At 35.0% G+C, this 16,704-nt stretch overlaps 5 protein-coding genes, 9 long non-coding RNA genes and 1 other non-coding gene across 15 annotated transcripts, besides 2 other annotated features; 9 read left to right on the forward strand and 6 right to left on the reverse strand.

Annotated features, from left to right (window-relative positions):
• Nucleotides 1–94: 94 nt before the first annotated feature.
• On the reverse strand, nt 95–292 carry SPOM_SPRRNA.07. The gene has a single exon (NR_151399.1). It is a non-coding gene; the product is annotated as a 5S ribosomal RNA (ribosomal RNA).
• A 347-nt stretch (nt 293–639) lies between these two features.
• SPOM_SPNCRNA.121 lies at nt 640–877 on the forward strand. Its single transcript, NR_150070.1, has one exon. It is a non-coding gene; the product is annotated as a non-coding RNA (long non-coding RNA).
• SPOM_SPNCRNA.1285 lies at nt 755–3,899 on the reverse strand. The gene has a single exon (NR_150153.1). It is a non-coding gene; the product is annotated as a non-coding RNA (long non-coding RNA).
• Nucleotides 1,694–2,105, forward strand: SPOM_SPNCRNA.550. Its single transcript, NR_150919.1, has one exon. It is a non-coding gene; the product is annotated as a non-coding RNA (long non-coding RNA).
• On the forward strand, nt 2,350–2,759 carry prl35. The gene has a single exon (NR_150751.1). It is a non-coding gene; the product is annotated as a non-coding RNA, poly(A)-bearing (long non-coding RNA).
• Nucleotides 3,472–6,373, forward strand: SPOM_SPCC965.13 (pyridoxal family membrane transporter). The gene has a single exon (NM_001023512.3). The coding sequence runs from the start codon at nt 4,453–4,455 to the stop codon at nt 6,064–6,066; it is 1,614 nt and encodes a 537-aa protein (NP_588523.1). The 5' UTR covers nt 3,472–4,452; the 3' UTR covers nt 6,067–6,373.
• SPOM_SPNCRNA.1286 lies at nt 6,373–9,228 on the reverse strand. Its single transcript, NR_150154.1, has one exon. It is a non-coding gene; the product is annotated as a non-coding RNA (long non-coding RNA).
• Nucleotides 6,765–7,407, forward strand: SPOM_SPCC965.14C (cytosine deaminase). Its single transcript, NM_001023513.3, has one exon. The coding sequence runs from the start codon at nt 6,775–6,777 to the stop codon at nt 7,261–7,263; it is 489 nt and encodes a 162-aa protein (NP_588524.1). The 5' UTR covers nt 6,765–6,774; the 3' UTR covers nt 7,264–7,407.
• SPOM_SPCC1494.01 (Fe/ascorbate oxidoreductase family protein) lies at nt 8,189–9,744 on the forward strand. Its single transcript, NM_001023514.3, has 2 exons — nt 8,189–9,094; nt 9,136–9,744. The coding sequence occupies exons 1-2, from the start codon at nt 8,415–8,417 to the stop codon at nt 9,419–9,421; spliced, it is 966 nt and encodes a 321-aa protein (NP_588526.2). The 5' UTR covers nt 8,189–8,414; the 3' UTR covers nt 9,422–9,744.
• Nucleotides 9,745–9,971: 227 nt separating this feature from the next.
• On the reverse strand, nt 9,972–11,013 carry taf13 (transcription factor TFIID complex subunit Taf13). Its single transcript, NM_001023515.4, has 3 exons — nt 10,876–11,013; nt 10,552–10,649; nt 9,972–10,481 (listed from the first exon to the last, which is right to left on the reverse strand). Exons 1-3 carry the CDS (start codon nt 10,937–10,939, stop codon nt 10,308–10,310), a joined length of 336 nt encoding a protein of 111 aa, NP_588527.2. The 5' UTR covers nt 10,940–11,013; the 3' UTR covers nt 9,972–10,307.
• Nucleotides 11,014–11,028: 15 nt separating this feature from the next.
• On the reverse strand, nt 11,029–12,058 carry SPOM_SPNCRNA.1287. The gene has a single exon (NR_150155.1). It is a non-coding gene; the product is annotated as a non-coding RNA, possible alternative UTR (long non-coding RNA).
• Nucleotides 11,151–11,381, forward strand: SPOM_SPNCRNA.7708. The gene has a single exon (NR_197044.1). It is a non-coding gene; the product is annotated as a non-coding RNA (long non-coding RNA).
• Nucleotides 11,894–12,242: an LONG TERMINAL REPEAT.
• Nucleotides 12,243–12,292: 50 nt separating this feature from the next.
• On the reverse strand, nt 12,293–16,293 carry Tf2-13 (retrotransposable element/transposon Tf2-type; the record flags this gene model as incomplete). Its single annotated transcript, NM_001431052.1, is given in 2 exon segments — nt 12,293–14,029; nt 14,032–16,293. Coding segments are annotated over 2 exon segments (3,999 nt in total).
• On the forward strand, nt 14,783–15,551 carry SPOM_SPNCRNA.7709. Its single transcript, NR_197045.1, has one exon. It is a non-coding gene; the product is annotated as a non-coding RNA (long non-coding RNA).
• SPOM_SPNCRNA.7710 lies at nt 15,822–16,620 on the forward strand. The gene has a single exon (NR_197046.1). It is a non-coding gene; the product is annotated as a non-coding RNA (long non-coding RNA).
• Nucleotides 16,460–16,704: part of an LONG TERMINAL REPEAT that runs on past the window's edge.

Below are 16,704 nucleotides of genomic sequence, written 5' to 3' on the forward strand. Positions count from 1 at the left end.
ATGATTTGTTCGAAAGTCACAGAGATTCAAAGTACTGAACCATACATGATTTTGTCAATAAGCTAACAGGGCATAAGGCCCACAATCTATCTTTAAACAATAAAATTAAAAAAATAAAATAGCAATAATAAGAGAAGGAGCCTACAGCACCCCGGATTCCCATGTTGTCTCCAACCATAGTACTAACGAGGCCCTCAGACGCTTAACTGCAGTGATCGGACGGGAACTGGTGTTTTCGCCTAGGTATGGCCGTAGACAATGTTTTTCAACAATAGTAAATTATATGGTAATTTTATGAAAAATTTTATGATTAACTGTTAATGAAAAGAAAAAGTAAAATAATGAAGACGACATTTTGTCAGTGTAGACTTTTGAGCATGAAATTTGTGAATGATCAAATTCGATTAATTGATAATATTTTTTACTACGTTTTATTTTACCAAAAGTATTTGCAACATCATATCGATTATGAAAAAAATTTTTTTTTAAACAAAGTAAATTAATATATTTGTTCTATTTTCATCTGTTAAAATTTTATTTATTTTTTACAATCTATTCGCATTTTTAATTTAAATTAATTTTATTATTTTTTTTATATCATTTTATTTTATTTTACTTTACTTTTTTACGGTTTTTTTTCCTTGCATGTCTTAAAAAAACGTTTATAACGGTAAATTTGCATACATGCTCAAAAGAGAAAAAGTCGCATATGTCAATAGTCTTATCTTTATAAAGAGTCCAAATTGCATAAAGCCGGACCATATTATAAAAAACAAAGATAGCTAATTGAATCATTTGAACGAACGTATCAAACATGTTCAAAAGGACACCTTAATCACATGACTTGTGCAATAAAATATTAAAACGGATTTTAGATGCGGGATGACTAATTTGATGTGGAGAAAAAAATAAACGATAGATGGTAATTACCAAATAGTTTCTTTTGAGTTGCAGAAACATTGGCAGGTAAGCTAGCTATACCATGCAACAAGGCCTGACTTGGCTTCCCCTTGTATAACATGTTCATTTGTAGTTGCATATTTGCAGATCATTTTTATACATATTCTACTTTTTCACAGACATGGCTAAGGAAGTATGTAAGGAGGAAATGTATGCTAATTTAATTCTCAACAAATCCATCTTGTTGCATTGTCGGCAGTAGAATTTTTGTTTTTAGTTATGAATTACTTTTTGAGTAAGTACATATAAGATGATAGTTTAAGAAGGAAAGTCGATCTACACACGTTTAAAAATTGTTGAAGCGATTCGTGCATCGGTCAATTGTATACTTTAAAGCTTTTCTTTCCTTAGGTCACATCTAGAACTTATTGAACACGATTTCAAGTTGTGAAGAGGAAAACGGATGCGATCCACTTTTACCGGAGCTGGATGATTTTTCCAATCACATTGTTTACATGTCAAAAAGGGAGCACAAGAAGTCGTAAAGCAAGGATCGCATAGAAAATGTAAAGGAAATTAAAAAAAAAGATGAATGAATGAATGAATAATAAATAAATGGAACAAAAAAATGAATGAATAAATTGAATAAATAGATTAAATAACGAGAACAGAAAATAGAATCTTAAAAAAAAAAAAAAAAAGGACAAACAAGGAAACCTTAAGGGTTGCGTATGTTTGTATGTGCTTTTCAGATTCACCCTTTATTCGATTTCTCAGTATTGTTTTCTTTGCCTGGCTGGCTTACCTTTTCCCGTAGATGCCAGCCATCTTGGTAAATGTACATCCCCCACATAGACCCATGTCCCCCAGTCGACTGCAAACATGAACCACTTTGCTACTAGCTAAAAGGAACTGACTACAACTTTGAAAAAGTTCCTATGTGGGGGTGAGGGGGGAAAGAAAAATGCGGAGGAAGTGTTTCGGGAATACCGTGTTTCTGCCGAAGTCTTTGCCGGTCGTGGACCGGGTGTCCGAGGAATTCCCTCATGACAACGAAGCCGAGGGTGTCGCAAATGGGATAGCGAGAGAAAAAGAGAGAGAGCAGCTGAAAGGAAATAGCGATGAGAGACGAGGAAGAGAGAGAAGAACTGAGTAATGCGATAGAGGAGGAAAAGAGAGGTGTGTTATAGCACCACACAATTTTGAAATGTAAAATAAAATCAAAGACATGATGAATCAATCATCTTTGTGATAAATCAATTCAAACAATCAATGGTGCTTTTGTGCATAGTCAATCGTCCATTGACTATTCAACTCATTGACCTATTCAACCCATGACAAACATAGTGTCGACCTTAGCCTTTTCTCATCCCATTTTATTTTTCATCCTACATCTTTACGTCTACAATTTACGCATCCCTTCATCACCAACCCAATCCTTCCTACACCTATCTCCATCTTACAAATCTTACTCATTCATTTGATAGCTAGAGCCATCATCCTGTATATAGACTCAAAAAGAATGGAATGGGCCTTGTCTTTTCCATCTTTCTCCATGATACGAATTTACGGACTAGTGTGCTTGTCACTTTCCACTCGCTAATCTCTAGCACGTGGAATGCAACCGCACAGGGAAACGAGGATGTAAAGCACCAAGCAAAAGCAATGCAGTGGAATACGAAAACGGTGTGTGTAACGACATAAAAAAAATCTCATTCTTATCAGTAATGATTAGATAGTGTCTTGTTCTTTGTCTTTGTTTTTGCTTCTTGACTTGCCCGATATACTTGTATTAAAAATATACTCCATAGTACCGGATTTTACGCATTGCTGGGATGTAATAAATGTGTGATATTATTATTTTGTTACTGCAGTGAAATTGGGTTGGTTCGTAAATTGAGGTATAAGCTTGTTAAACAAAATGGAAGAGAGACTGATAATCGTAGTAAATGAACCAATAAATGGAAATGTATTTGACCCAGAAAATCAAATGATTTCAGCAAAGAGAGATTGGAGGCAAAAAGAAGAAAAAGAAAAAAGAAAATGGCCAACCGAGAAGAAGAAGAAAATTTTTTTAGCGGAAGAGAGAAAACATTTTGAGAAATTTAACGAGGAACGAGTAAAAGAGTAAAGAGAAAATAAATAACAAAAGAATATATAATGAAAGAATTAATAATCAAAACATTTACAATTTAACTCTAAAATTACCATTTACCTCTTTTTCTTTTTCTTCTTCTACTATACTTCTATCCACTTTACTCATCTCTTCTCTTGCCTTTTTTTTTTTTCTCTCTCTCTCTCTTTCTTTTCTCTTTTCTCCTTTCTCTTTTTGCTGCCCTACTCCCGCTGCCCTGCCGACGTCCTTTACCCTGTTTTTCCTCTTCTTCCTCTTTTCCTCGTTTTGCTCCCGGAAAAACGATAAGCTTTTCTAACGTGTTTCCTTCCCCTAACCTGCAATCTTCACATTTGCATCGGCAAGGTAGCAGGGGCGGTAGTTACGTTGGACTGGGGTGGCTAGATTCATCTTTAAAATAGTAGGGTCAGGATGATTGTACCATAGAATTGTTTTTTGTCCTCTACTCTTATCTAAGATTTGAAGGCATATCTATTGCAAAAGCAAAAGTATCTGAAACTTCGATGACTGCGTATTTTTTCATATAAAACGATATTGACCGGCATTGTTGAGTTGCGAATTGCGTTTGGAAAACCAGCGGAAAAAAAAGTAGGACATAGCAAATTGATTGCTTAGCTTTTGTAATAAGAAGGGATCAGGGCTGTTGTTGTTTTCTTGGTTTAGAAAAAAACAGAATCAAAAATAATAAAGCAAAAAAGAATATTTTGTTCTTTTTCCTCCACTCCCCATTTTATTTCACCCAACGGACTTTGTGTGAGAGCGATTATCGGTTCGTCTGTTATTCAAGACATACTTTGTATTATTTGGGTCTTTCTGTTGCTTGTGTGAGTGTATCTGTGTGCGTGGGTTTTTTTGTGTGTGTGTGTGTATCTTTTGTGGTGTGTATAATTAGTTATCGTTTTCAATTTGTTTAATTTTACTCTTCTTCTTTTAATTTGGCAATCCACTTTTTCTTTGGGCCATTCATTTCTATACTATACTAAATACCCTATACCCTCTACTTTATAATTTTAGTATTCTTTCCTTGGATTCAATTATTGCTTTTCACTTTAAAAAAAAAAAACAAGAGTCGATAAGCATTTCATTCCCATTTTCTTCATCATTGATTAGTTTTATTTTATTTATAAATTCTCTATACTGTCTTGATCCCCTTTTTTATCTGCTTTGGATTTACCTATTTTGAACTCGTTCCCTACAAACTTTTACATAGCAAGTTAATTCTTCCTGCTGTGTTTATAAGACATATAGATTTTTATACATATATTATATTTCTGTTCCTTTTCTTTTTTCTTCTTCTTCTTCCTAATTCCCCTCCCATTTTTGCTTCTGCGTCGATTGTTACTGCGTACGTTGCAGCATACTCTTCATTTTCTTCTAGCTGTCTTTTCTTATTCTATTTTTTTATTTTTTGATACACGATGTCAATTCTTAATGTCATCCGCTCCCATCACGACGTGGAACCACAGAATGTTGAAGAGGAGCCTCCATTGACCGGGCAAACTATCGTTACCGAAGACAAACTAGAGACTTCTGCCAAAGACAAGAAACATGAGTCACCTAGTATGTCGGAGGATGAAGAGGGCTCGGTGGAAAATGTTGATGCTTGGGATCTCACAAAGGCTCTTATGTCCATTGATCCCAACCATCCCGCTCATCCTCATAAATGGCCCTTGTGGAAAAAGTTGTTTGTTGCTACCGTTTACACATTTTTAGAGGTATATGTCATTTGGTCATCCACCGCCTGTATCAACTTCTTTGATATTTATCAAACTAATTGGCATTGCAGTATTCAAGTCTCCTATCTTGTACAAAGTCTTTTCATTGTCGGTAATGCTTTTGGTCCCATGCTTTTAGGTCCCATGTCGGATATTTTTGGTCGTAAATGGGTTTATGTTGGCTCTCTAATTCTTTATATTATTTTCCAAATTCCCCAAGCCCTTGCTTATAACTTACCCATGATGGCAATCAACAGTGCTATTGCTGGTGCCTTTGGTAGTTCTGCTCTCGCTAACGTTGCAAGTAGTATGTGTGATATCTTCACTCCTGAAACCGTCGGTTTTGGTATCTCTCTATTTGTTTGGGGTGCAAATGCAGGTGCCTCTATTGGGTCCCCCATTGGTGAGGCTCTTTATGATCATTGGCGTTGGTTTTACTGGATGAATATGATTGTTGGTGGTTTCTTTGTAATTCTTTGCGTATTGTGTCCTGAGACCTTACCTGTCATCAACATCATGAACTATTCTTCTACTACTGGAGAAAAAACCGTTCAAGTCTCTACTCTTGCCAAAGCTAAATCAGCTGTAGTTCGTACAAAATTTGTCTTATCCACCGCTTTTAAACTTTTGTGTACAGAGCCTATCATTATGGCTTTGGGTTTGTATAACGGCTTTGCGTATGGTTTGATTTTCCTTTACTTGGATGGACTGTTTCCCGTATTTGTCGACAACTACAAAATGGGATACATGGGTGCAAATCTCACTTATTTGAACTTTTTGGTTGGTGTCACCATCGTTGTTATGCTTCAACCCATTCAAAATTGGCTTTATCGTTGGGATAAAAGGCGTCATGGAGGTGTAGCGCGTCCAGAAGCACGTTTCTTGATTTCTCTGCTTACCGTTTGGTTTTTCCCAGCAGGCTTGTTTTGGTTCGCTTTTACTTCAGATGGCCGAATTTCTTGGGTAAGTCCTTTAATTGCAGGTGGTGTTTTAGGTGTTGGTGATCCTCAACTTTGGCTTGCCATGATTAACTATATTACTGATTCCTACCCATCGGTTGCTGGCTCCGCCATCGCTGCTTTCACTTTACCAAGTTTTGCTATTGCTGCTGTTCTTGTACATCTTGGTATTATCATGTTTGACAATATGACTACCACTTGGGCCATGGCAACTTTGGCTTTTATTAGTTTGTCGCTTGTGGCCACGATTTATGTTATTTACTTCTTTGGTCATCTCATTCGGAAACACAGTCGACTTGCCGTTACTCAACAAGCATTACAAGAAGCACATGATGCCAAGGTTTTACCTGAAGTGTAGTGTTTATTCCATCATTTCTCCCTTTTATCATTCATGTTAGCATATGTAAAAGTTGTTATGTTCGTATTGATATACACTCATCCAACTTTCCTTTTACTGTGAACACCCGATTATGTATGTACCCCTTCTTTTTTGGCAATATGCATCTACTTCTTTTTGTCGATAATTCGCTATTCTTTTCTACCTTTTTTGTACTAGTTATTGTTTACTAATTGAAATCTGTCCTACTACAGCTATTGCAGTTGAAATTACAGTCGTCTTAAAAAATATAGCTTAAAAAGTTACGTTTATTAAAAAGCTGCCTTATAGCACTCGTAATTTTTAGTCGCACAGTAGTTTATACTTGCAAAATAGCAATGTTTAATAGATTATGTAGTATTATATTCCTAATCGGCTAATGATGACTGGAAATGCGAGTTTCAATCCCCATGTATTCTGGACGACCGAAACAGCATTGATGGTTTTAGCGTAGACCGACTGTGTAGATGTATTAACTTCAGACACTGAGCTGACCTCTTCTGCTCTACATTGTCTTTCCAGAACGGCGATCATAATCGATGTCAACCGATTCATCGACAATTCCCGAATTCCAAGTAGCAATAGATAGCATGTCGTTTCTTTGAACATGTAGTTGGAAAAATTAACACAATTTATAAATTACATACATATAGTCAAAACACAACCTGCGTCTCTTTTTTAACATACAATATGTCCAGCACTGAACTTTCAGAAAAGGATTTAGCTTATCTACGAGAGGCCATCAAAGTTTCTCAGCAAGCTCGTGATGAAGGTCAACATCCATTTGGATGCATTATTGTTGATGAAAATGACAATGTTATTATGTCTGCGGGAAATCGAGTTCCAGACGGGGATGTAACTCAACATGCTGAGACCCGTGCCGTAGGTTTGATTACGAAGACAAGAAGAGACCTTGAGAAGTGTACTCTGTATACCAGCACGGAGCCTTGTGCCATGTGTTCTGGTGCTATATTTTGGTCTGGTATTCGCCGAATGATTTTTGGCTTATCGAACGAAAATTTGATTAAACTGACACAGAAAAGTGGTGAGTGCCCGCCTTTATACATTAATTCACGAGATATTCTTGGAGCTGCCTCTCATCCTATTGAGGTGGTGGGTCCCTACATTGAAGATGAAGCTATTATCCCTCATAAAGGCTTTTGGGATGGAGGAAGATAGCTGCTTCAATCTCATATGTTAATGTCAAAAGCATATTCCTTGAAACTTTGCTAATACGTCCACACGTTTTATCGTTTCTGCTAGCTAGTAGGGTAGACTCTGTTCAATGTTTATGAACAAATGTAATTATTCTATTTCCTCCAATTGAACTTCTTAGTAATTAAAACTGTAATTACTTCTATGCTCAAATTGCAATATATCTTCGTGTACAATATTTACTTTCTTGCCATGGTATACAAATATCAATACGGGCCTCAGGCAAGTTACAAGATTAATTCGTTTTATAAATTAAAATTTTTAATGCCGCTTTTGTTCAACCGAATGCCTATGATCCTATTCAAAATCATTAGTGACCAAAGTGGGTTTTTTGCTCATATCACCAAAAAGAAAGTGTATAATGGTATGGTAAATATAATCTGACTGGACTAAATTTCTCAGTTTATTGCTAAATCCTCCTAGAAAATGGAAACAGTTTAGTGTTTATTACACACGCGAAAATTATCCAAAAAATGAAGGTCTTCAGCATAACTCTTGTTGGGATCACTTAACCCTACTTTCACGAATCAATCATTTACCAAGAATAATCATTTTTTTTGTGCTATTTAATATTTATTTACTAAAAAGTAGATAAATTAATTAAATCAAATGACCAAGTCTCAAAACAATTTCAAAGCATAATTGCTTTTGCATTCTTACTTGAACTCTTAACTCAAGCGCGCACAATTTTATTACATTCCACATATTAAAAGGAAGTGTCACTCCTTTTTGCAACAGAGTAGCATCAAACTACAACTCTAAGAGATTTATTACCTACTGTGTTTCTTTCGGGCGCACTCAAAGTCGGCAAATTTTTATGGGGAATTAACATATTACACCGCGATGAAGATAACAATATCAAAAATCCTACATGAAAATGATAAGACCTAATCTTATCAAAGTATTCTGACTTGCTCCGCAATAAAGGAGATCCCTGTTTTGGGGTTACTCAAAGTCTCAGAAATTGACAACGTTATCAAAGTCCAGGAGATGTTGGGTTCTTTTAGTGATCCATTTCCAAACAAATTAATTATAACCGTCTTGACACAATTGTTGCTAAAGTTTTAATTTATTTTTTTCTGTAATACAAACACTTAATCGATACTGGGTTTGAAATGGGATCCTTAGAAGTACCGTGCATTGACCTTTCTGAAAATGATACTTCCATTGTCGTGAAAGAATTGCTCGATGCTTGTAAAAATTGGGGATTCGTTTCTTTGAAGAATCATGGAATTCCGCTAGATGAAATAGATCGTACATTTAAGCTTGCAGACAAATTTTTTGATATTCCTGTAGAAGAAAAGCAGAAATATTTGTTCAAGGGTGGCCGATTACATAGTGGATACACAGGGCATTTTGGTGAGAAGTTAGATATGGAACACCAGTCGAGAGGTGATTTGAAAGAATCCTATGATTTAGCAGGATTTCCAGATCCAAAATTAGAAAACCTTTGTCCGTTTATTGCGGAGCACATGGATGAATTTCTCCAATTCCAAAGGCATTGTTATAAACTAACATTGAGATTATTGGATTTTTTTGCCATTGGATTTGGAATTCCGCCAGATTTTTTCAGCAAGAGCCATAGCTCTGAAGAGGACGTTCTTCGACTTTTAAAATACAGTATACCTGAAGGAGTTGAAAGACGTGAAGATGATGAAGATGCTGGTGCACACTCAGATTACGGTTCCATTACCCTGCTTTTCCAAAGGGATGCAGCAGGTTTGGAAATTCGTCCACCTAATTTTGTTAAAGATATGGATTGGATCAAAGTAAATGTCCAACCAGACGTAGTTTTGTAAGTCTTTTCCTGACTCCTTATTCTAACCATTTACATAGGGTAAACATTGCTGACATGCTCCAATTTTGGACTAGCGGAAAGTTGAGAAGCACTGTTCATCGTGTTCGAATTGACCCCGGTGTTAAGACTCGTCAAACGATCGCATACTTTGTTACTCCTGATCCTGAAACTCCTTTGAGTCCACTGTTCGAAGAAAAGACTGGAAAAGACATTGAAACTGTTACTGCCGGAGAATGGATAGATGGTCGTATAAACTTCACCTATGGGTATAGTGCACCACCAAAAGGATATTTAGGAAGCCAAAATGATGGTATTGTGGCATAATCTGAATTTAAATTGGCCCACGAAATCTCGATCCTCTCCTTAATCATGAATTTAATATAATTTTGTTTACGTGAACATCTCACATGTCAAGTCAGTCGATCTCTTAGCCCCATCTCTTAAGTTATGTATAAAGGCCTAAGGTTACTTTTGATATAGCATACGTTTGGTAGCCTCTACTCTAAAGATTCTTGCCTGAATTACTCTAATTAAGATTTTCTTTCAAGTTATATTCAATATTTTTATAGTGCCTCGCTGAAGGCTTTATATCTAGTACTAGTTTAAAATATCAATAGTTATTGCAATCATTACTCGCAGCATCAGAGAGCAAGTTGACAAACCCTCCATTTGAAATATGGTAACCACTTATAATATGGATATGATTTATCATCATAGTAAGACCATAAAAGCTATGTAAACGCTAAAGTACTTCATTCGCAATCTTTTTCAAAGTAAAACTGCATCCGAAAAAATTCTACAGATATTGGGTGTGGAATTTTTACATTCACATTAAAAACTTAAACGGGTACAATAAAATACTTTCATGTCAAAATAAATTTATTAAGCGTAATAAACGAATGCATTTTTGTATTTATCCTCAAAAATATGCGAATCCTACTTAACTTTAGGTCATTAGAAAGCTTCTTAATTTTATACATGGCGAAATTTGGGTTTTCTTATCAATTGAATGTGTAAATGGCGGATAGGTAAACGGAAACTGCCTTTGCAGTGATTTTTTTTTTTCGTTTCATACCACGCCCTGAAATGGGTGACCTGCGACACTAAAATTTGATGATCTCTTTAAAATTAATCTCAAAAATAGTAAAATGTTCACATTACATAGTAACAGTGAATGTTGTTGAAACCATGGAGATAAGTTCTAGTTTTTTTAAAAATGATCTTTGTTGTATTTCATAACATTCCTAGTATCGGCAATCATCTTTTGTAATACCAACAATTCCTCAACACGACCAAGTTTCTTAGGATCATCACGCAAAGCAAATTTAAAGTCATCTACTTTGACCTTATTTCTATTTCCAGCTATCCTAGCAGCTTCCAGGCACTGTATTCTAGTTAATAAAATTTCAAAGAACAAGTATAAGGCTTGTTTTGCAACGACACAACCGCCCTACCATTTCATTGATATAGTCAACAACAATTTCTTCCAATACATTTATGCTATCTGGAGCAGGATTCACATCATCTCCAAATGCGTACATTAGAGATTTCACTAAAGAAAAGTAAGCAAAAGTATTGTGAAAGGAGCTGAAAAAAGATTTCTTTATTTTTTTTTCAATGATTTAAAAACAACTAAGTAGAATAATGTGATAGATATATAGCTGCTAAAGAAAAAACACCTTTAGAATAAAGAAAATCATCTCCCTTCAATTGGTAATATAACAAAAGTCAAAAGGCTTTTTATAGCTCGGATTCGAACGAAATCCTGTTGAACTTACAATCCTTCGTAAAGAGATGCTGCCTCCGAGTAGGGGGCCTTCCTCTTCTATTTTCCATAGACATCTTATATCTAATGGGAAACAAAAACCAGATCTACTTAAGAACAGGCGAATCTAATTTGATCTTAAAGTTTTCTCAGAGGCATATAAGAATGTCGGGTGGTTTGTGTAAGTATTTAGTAGAAATAAGGAAGTGCGTTATACTTCGTTATTGATATTATAAGCAGCGAGAGTCCAGCGATAAAAAAATTATTATAGATTGTTAAGAAACACAATGTTCTCTCCATACTCTAATTGTAGAAAGCACAATTTGGTAAATCATTAAGACAAAATTATTGAATAGGACTTTACTCCTAAAGAGTAAGAATTAGATTACAGAACATGAACATTGCAGATGCCTCAACTACTGCCCAATGTACAGAGTAAATTCAATCAAGCGCGTGGGTTACGCTGTTTTGAGTGGAAGGAAATAAAAAGTGTTAGTTATAAAAGATATGCGAATTACTTGATAATAGTCCTTAGTGTTTGAGTAGCGAAAATCAATAGATGGTAAATAAAATAATACTTTGGAAGTATAGTAAAAGAACTGATGCTAAAACCAGAATCACCCAAAGTTCAAACGTTTCTATTGTAAAATGCTTATTAAAAGCAAAATCAACTTGTTTTACAATGGGTGATATTACAATAAAACCTTCAAACGTGCTGCCATGGAAAATTTGGAAACTTCATCTTCTACTAACATTTCCGACGCATTTACTTTGTTGAAATGCTATAGAAACTACCAATTTTGGAAAATCCATGCTTTTCGACGAGCTTTAATTTGTTACCCAACTTGGCCAGCAGATTTGGCTTCATGGGTCGGTATGGCGACTAAAACGAGGGAAAGGAAAGCTGGGGCAAAAACCGTTTGGATTCAATGATTCCTTCTCTGATGAGGGTGTTGAACGTAAAGTAATCATCAATTTTTGCAGCTAAACCTCTAGAAATATTTCAAAAACAAACTTTTCTAAAGACCTGATGTAAGCTACGCAGTTTGGTATCTGATTTAAGGATACGTAGAACTGCGGTGAGTTTTCCTTGTGATCTATTATATTACAATACACAGGTTGTATAAGTAGCAACTGAGTATAGGTATTGTATTAACTGGGTTATAATGTTACCTATCACTAATATAGCTCATAACTGAACTGAGGAACGAGGTTCAGCAGTAGCTCTATTTATAGTATTCAGATAATATTGATCTTAATAGATTATCATTAAGATCAATCTCCATATCGTATCATACATGGTACGATATATAATTAGAACATGTGACATATAGTGATACTCAACGTAGTGTATTATAGCGTAGTGTAGTATTGCTGACATTGCCCTCCCCAAGATTTTCTATGTAAATCTGAGGATAAGTCATATGTTCTCAGATATTTAGATTATTGTTTTTAATATAATCATTGACAATTGCTTTGTCCGCTTGTAGCGCTGTAGCTAATGTAGTCCATCCTGACATAATAGTACTCGGATTTAGATTCGAAATGTACTTGACATTTAAGTAGAGTACTTGTTCTCTGTTTTTATGTTCTAGGATATGAAGAATTGTTCCAATATCAGACTCATCAATGGTAGCGTAATTGAGTTCTGAATTATGTCGATACTTTTCTAGGTGAGAAACATGAAAAGTAGATGAAAACATGTGCTTGATTGAATCTGGAAGATCCAATTCATAGTTGTTTGGACCCGACTTCTGTAACACATAGAACGGTCCTGCAAAACTAGGTGCTAATTTATTGGATTTATGAAGAAAACCTGTTTTCGTTCTTTTGACCATAACTAGGTCTCCAGGTTGAAATTCTTCAATTTCTTGTATTTTCATATCGAAATACTTTTTCATCTTTATGTTGTTTGTATTCAAGTGTTCTTTAACTGTTTGAAATACTTGGATCGTTTCCTGAGAGTTTTCGTCAGTTTTGTCACTAAAGCTAGGTAACTCTAAAGGTGATAAAGCTGGTGAATAGCGATGTACTATCTCAAAAGGTGTCATTTGAGTTGCTGAATGTATCGCATTGTTGTAAGATTGTTGCACTAGGGATATATGATCTACCCATGTATTTGGATGTGTGCTACATACACATCTTAGTAATTTCTCCACAGTTTGGTTTGTACGCTCAGTTTGTCCATCAGTTTGTGGTCTGTATGGTAACGAAAATTTCATAACGAAATTATATTTATGTGCGAAATCTTTCCACGTTTGGGAAGTAAAAATATGATCATTATCTGCAATGATTTCTTTTGGATTGCCGAAATAAGCAATAACTCGTTGATCAAACATTCGAGCTGTTTGCTCTGCTGTAATGGATTTCGTACAAGGTACTAAGATTGCCATTTTTGAAAATCGGTCAACTACCACGAAAAGTGCATTATAACCAGATGATTCTGGTAAAGCTGTAATAAAATCCATTGATAAAGATTCCCAAGGTCTTTCTGATGGGGGAATTGGTTGTAAAGGTCCATAAGGTTTATGATTCCTAGATTTGTTTATTTGACATGTATGGCAGTTCTGTACATATTCTTGTATTTGTTTTCTTATTCCTTTCCACGTAAATCTACGTAATATAATGTTTGTAAGAAGTTCAATGCCTGGATGAATCAATTTACCTTCTTCATGATACTTTTTAATAATTGTCCTAGTCAGCTGAGTATCATTAGGTAATAAGATTTGGTCTTTACTGTTAATTAGTAAGCCATCTTTGAGTTGGATATTCTCTTCCACTCGTTTGTCTTCATTGTTTAGTAAATTCAACAATTTTGTATCATTCGTATATTCTGTAACCACTTGGTTTTTAAAATCATCGGTTATCGAGATTTGATTAACAAAGTTGATACTATTGTCTTCTGAATCTTTTGGAATTGGTTCTGTTTCGTCAACAATTCTGGATAAGGCATCAGCTATGTGATTTGCTGATCCAGGTCTGTAGTTAATTTCAAAGTTGAAGTCTTGTAAAAATAATTGCCAACGAGCTAAACGTTTGTTTTCAGGCTCGGATTCGTTAGTAATGCGACCAATTAAGTTTCGATGGTCTGTTAAAATTTTGAAAGGTTCGATAGTGGATTCTAAATAGTGTCTCCAATGTTTGAGAGACTTAATGATTGCAAGCATTTTTTGTCCGATACGCTATAATTTAATTGTGCTTTAGACATCTTTGCTGAATAGTATCCAACAGGATAGTATTTATCATCATCATGTTTTTGAGACAATACGGCTCCTACAGCGACATCTGAAGCATCAGTTTCCAGTAGAATCTTTTTACTGAAATCAAAGTGTCGTAGCACCGGAGGAGAAACTAAACATTGTTTAATGTTTTCTATCGCTTGGGTTTGTGTTGGTGTCCATTTCCAGCGTACATCCTTTTTCAAAAGATTATTGAGTGGATGTGTTAATTGTGATGTCTTTGGAATGAATTTCCTAAGATAATTGACAGAACCTAGAAATTGTCGTAATTCTTTACGATTCTTAGGTTGCTTCCATTGTAAGACTTTGTCTATATTTTCTTGACAAGGCGTAAATCCTTTTTCCGAAATGTGATACCCTATAAATTTTACTTGTGATTGGTGAAATTCACATTTTGCTTGATTGATAATTAAGTTCGCATTTTTCAATTTCTGTAGAACGTCTTTAACATGTTTTACATGTTCAGATTCCGATTTTGAATGAATTAAAATATCATCCATATAACATACTACATGTGATTCTTTGGCTTCACCAAGTATTGTATTGATAAAGTATTGAAAATGTGCTGGAGCTGTAGATATGCCATAAGGCATTACTAGATATTCAAAAACTCCACGAGGACAGCGAAAAGCAAGTTTATGTTCATCTCCTTTTCTTACTCGTATCAAGTGATAGGCACTTTTGAGGTCAAGTTTAGTAAAAATTGTAGAACCTTGTATTTTAGCAAGTAATTGTTCAATAAGTGGTAACGGATATATATTGGGTTTGACATACTTATTTAAAGGTTTGTAGTCAACCACCATTCTCAAGGTGCCTTCCTTTTTCGGAACGAACATTACTGGACAGGCGTTAATGGCTTTAGATTCTCGTATAATTCCACTTTTTAATCCTTGATTAATTTCATCATTCATAGCTTGCATTTTTCCCGGTGGTAGCGGGTAATTTCTGATAGGTAATCTGTAGTTTTCTTGAGTTAGTTCAACTTCAAATTCTAACCCTTTTATTGGCTTTGGTAGCTTTTCCGTATTGGTTTCTGCAGTAATGTCTTTGAATTCTTTATAGATATCTGGTAACTCAGGTTCCTTGACAATATTTGAAACTTTGTTCATTTGAGAGAGCGTGTGTTTACTGCTAGATATTTCAATGTTATTGTCATATAATGTTGTGAAGGAGATAGCAGCTGGATGCGAAAATTTCTTTACAACCAAGAATTCTGTTTTGATTGATATTCCATTTAGACTTATGTTAAGTTTTATTGTTTTGCGATTAATCTTATTTGGATAAACTCCACCATATATCACACTTTTTGACCAGGGTCTGGTAGGCAGTTTATGTGCTCGAACAGTTTCTTCTGTTATAATATTTGCTTGAGCGCCCGTATCGATTAGACAGGGTATTGAGCACTTGAAGTCTGGAAGTTCAGCTTGTAATACCATTTCGTAACGTTTCCTAGTATGATTTAGGAATTTGTTAGATGAGTATTCTATTCTCGAAACATTTGTCTTCCTCAGGTTTCTGCTATTAGTGGTGTTATTTTTCTTTGAAAGGGACTCTTTTCCTAGATTTTTATTTTGCAGTTGAAAACGCTTGTGAGTTTTACCATACGAGGCTGTTCTTTTGTCCTCTAAAAAGTCATAAATTTCACTGATTTCTGATTTCCAGTAATTTCTTTCCTTTAATTTCCTTAAGGAATATGGCAGCATCCATAATATAAACAAGCGAGTATGGAAATCATCAACATTTGCTTTTGACATGAGTTTCCTTATAAATTGAACTTTGTCCAATTGATTTCTAAAACCTTCAAATGTTTTAGTTAAACGATCACCTTTGTTGGATCCTTGTACTTTCCCTGTTTGTCTGAGTAATTCTTGCCATGTAAGACTTCCATTCTCAGAAAACATGCGTTCAGCGAATTGTTGCTCTAATTCTTCTAGGTGATTCAATGTATACTGTCTTTTAGTATGCTCATTTGGGAATAATGAAGGGTATTCAGTAAAGTGTTGATCAAGTTTTGAAATGTAACTTTCAACATCCTTATTAGGATCGAATTTCCCTATCTCTGGTACATGCTTCGATAATATTTTTGCAAAAAGGTTTATTAAATGTTCGTCTGATGTTTGAATTCCATCCAAATTCTCTGGTCTCCATCGTTTTGCTCTTGCTTTCATATAACGATAATTTGCGTAGGACATTGTATATGTTTCCCTTTGGGAGATTTCAAAAGGGATAACAGTCCTTCCAAAGTTCTTTCTCCTTTGAACCCAGAAGGAGAGAAATATATATATTTATGATATATATTTATTCAATAATTCCTTTTTCCTAAAAGGAGTTAATTGTAGATCACAAGAGTTCAGTTATTGTAAGCTACGCAGTTTGGTATCTGATTTAAGGATACGTAGAACTGCGGTGAGTTTTCCTTGTGATCTATTATATTACAATACACAGGTTGTATAAGTAGCAACTGAGTATAGGTATTGTATTAACTGGGTTATAATGTTACCTATCACTAATATAGCTCATAACTGAACTGAGGAACGAGGTTCAGCAGTAGCTCTATTTATAGTATTCAGATAATATTGATCTTAATAGATTATCATTAAGAT

This window comes from Schizosaccharomyces pombe, assembly GCF_000002945.2.
Source record: "Schizosaccharomyces pombe strain 972h- genome assembly, chromosome: III".
Classification (NCBI taxonomy): Eukaryota; Fungi; Ascomycota; class Schizosaccharomycetes; order Schizosaccharomycetales; family Schizosaccharomycetaceae; genus Schizosaccharomyces; species Schizosaccharomyces pombe.

What these genes read in the sequence shown, in the direction of transcription:
- taf13 (NM_001023515.4), bottom strand. Translation starts at nt 10,939, where the DNA reads ATGTCTATGGAAAATAGAAGAGGAAGGCCCCCTACTCGGAGGCAGCAT. An exon ending in GCATCTCTTTACGAAGGATT is followed by an intron (nt 10,650 to 10,875) that starts GTAAGTTCAACA and finishes ACTTTTCTTTAG; the next exon opens with TGAAATCTCTAATGTACGCA. An exon ending in TTGACTATATCAATGAAATG is followed by an intron (nt 10,482 to 10,551) that starts GTAGGGCGGTTG and finishes ACTAGAATACAG; the next exon opens with TGCCTGGAAGCTGCTAGGAT.
- SPOM_SPCC965.13 (NM_001023512.3), top strand. Translation starts at nt 4,453, where the DNA reads ATGTCAATTCTTAATGTCATCCGCTCCCATCACGACGTGGAACCACAG.
- SPOM_SPCC1494.01 (NM_001023514.3), top strand. Translation starts at nt 8,415, where the DNA reads ATGGGATCCTTAGAAGTACCGTGCATTGACCTTTCTGAAAATGATACT. An exon ending in GTCCAACCAGACGTAGTTTT is followed by an intron (nt 9,095 to 9,135) that starts GTAAGTCTTTTC and finishes CCATTTACATAG; the next exon opens with GGTAAACATTGCTGACATGC.
- SPOM_SPCC965.14C (NM_001023513.3), top strand. Translation starts at nt 6,775, where the DNA reads ATGTCCAGCACTGAACTTTCAGAAAAGGATTTAGCTTATCTACGAGAG.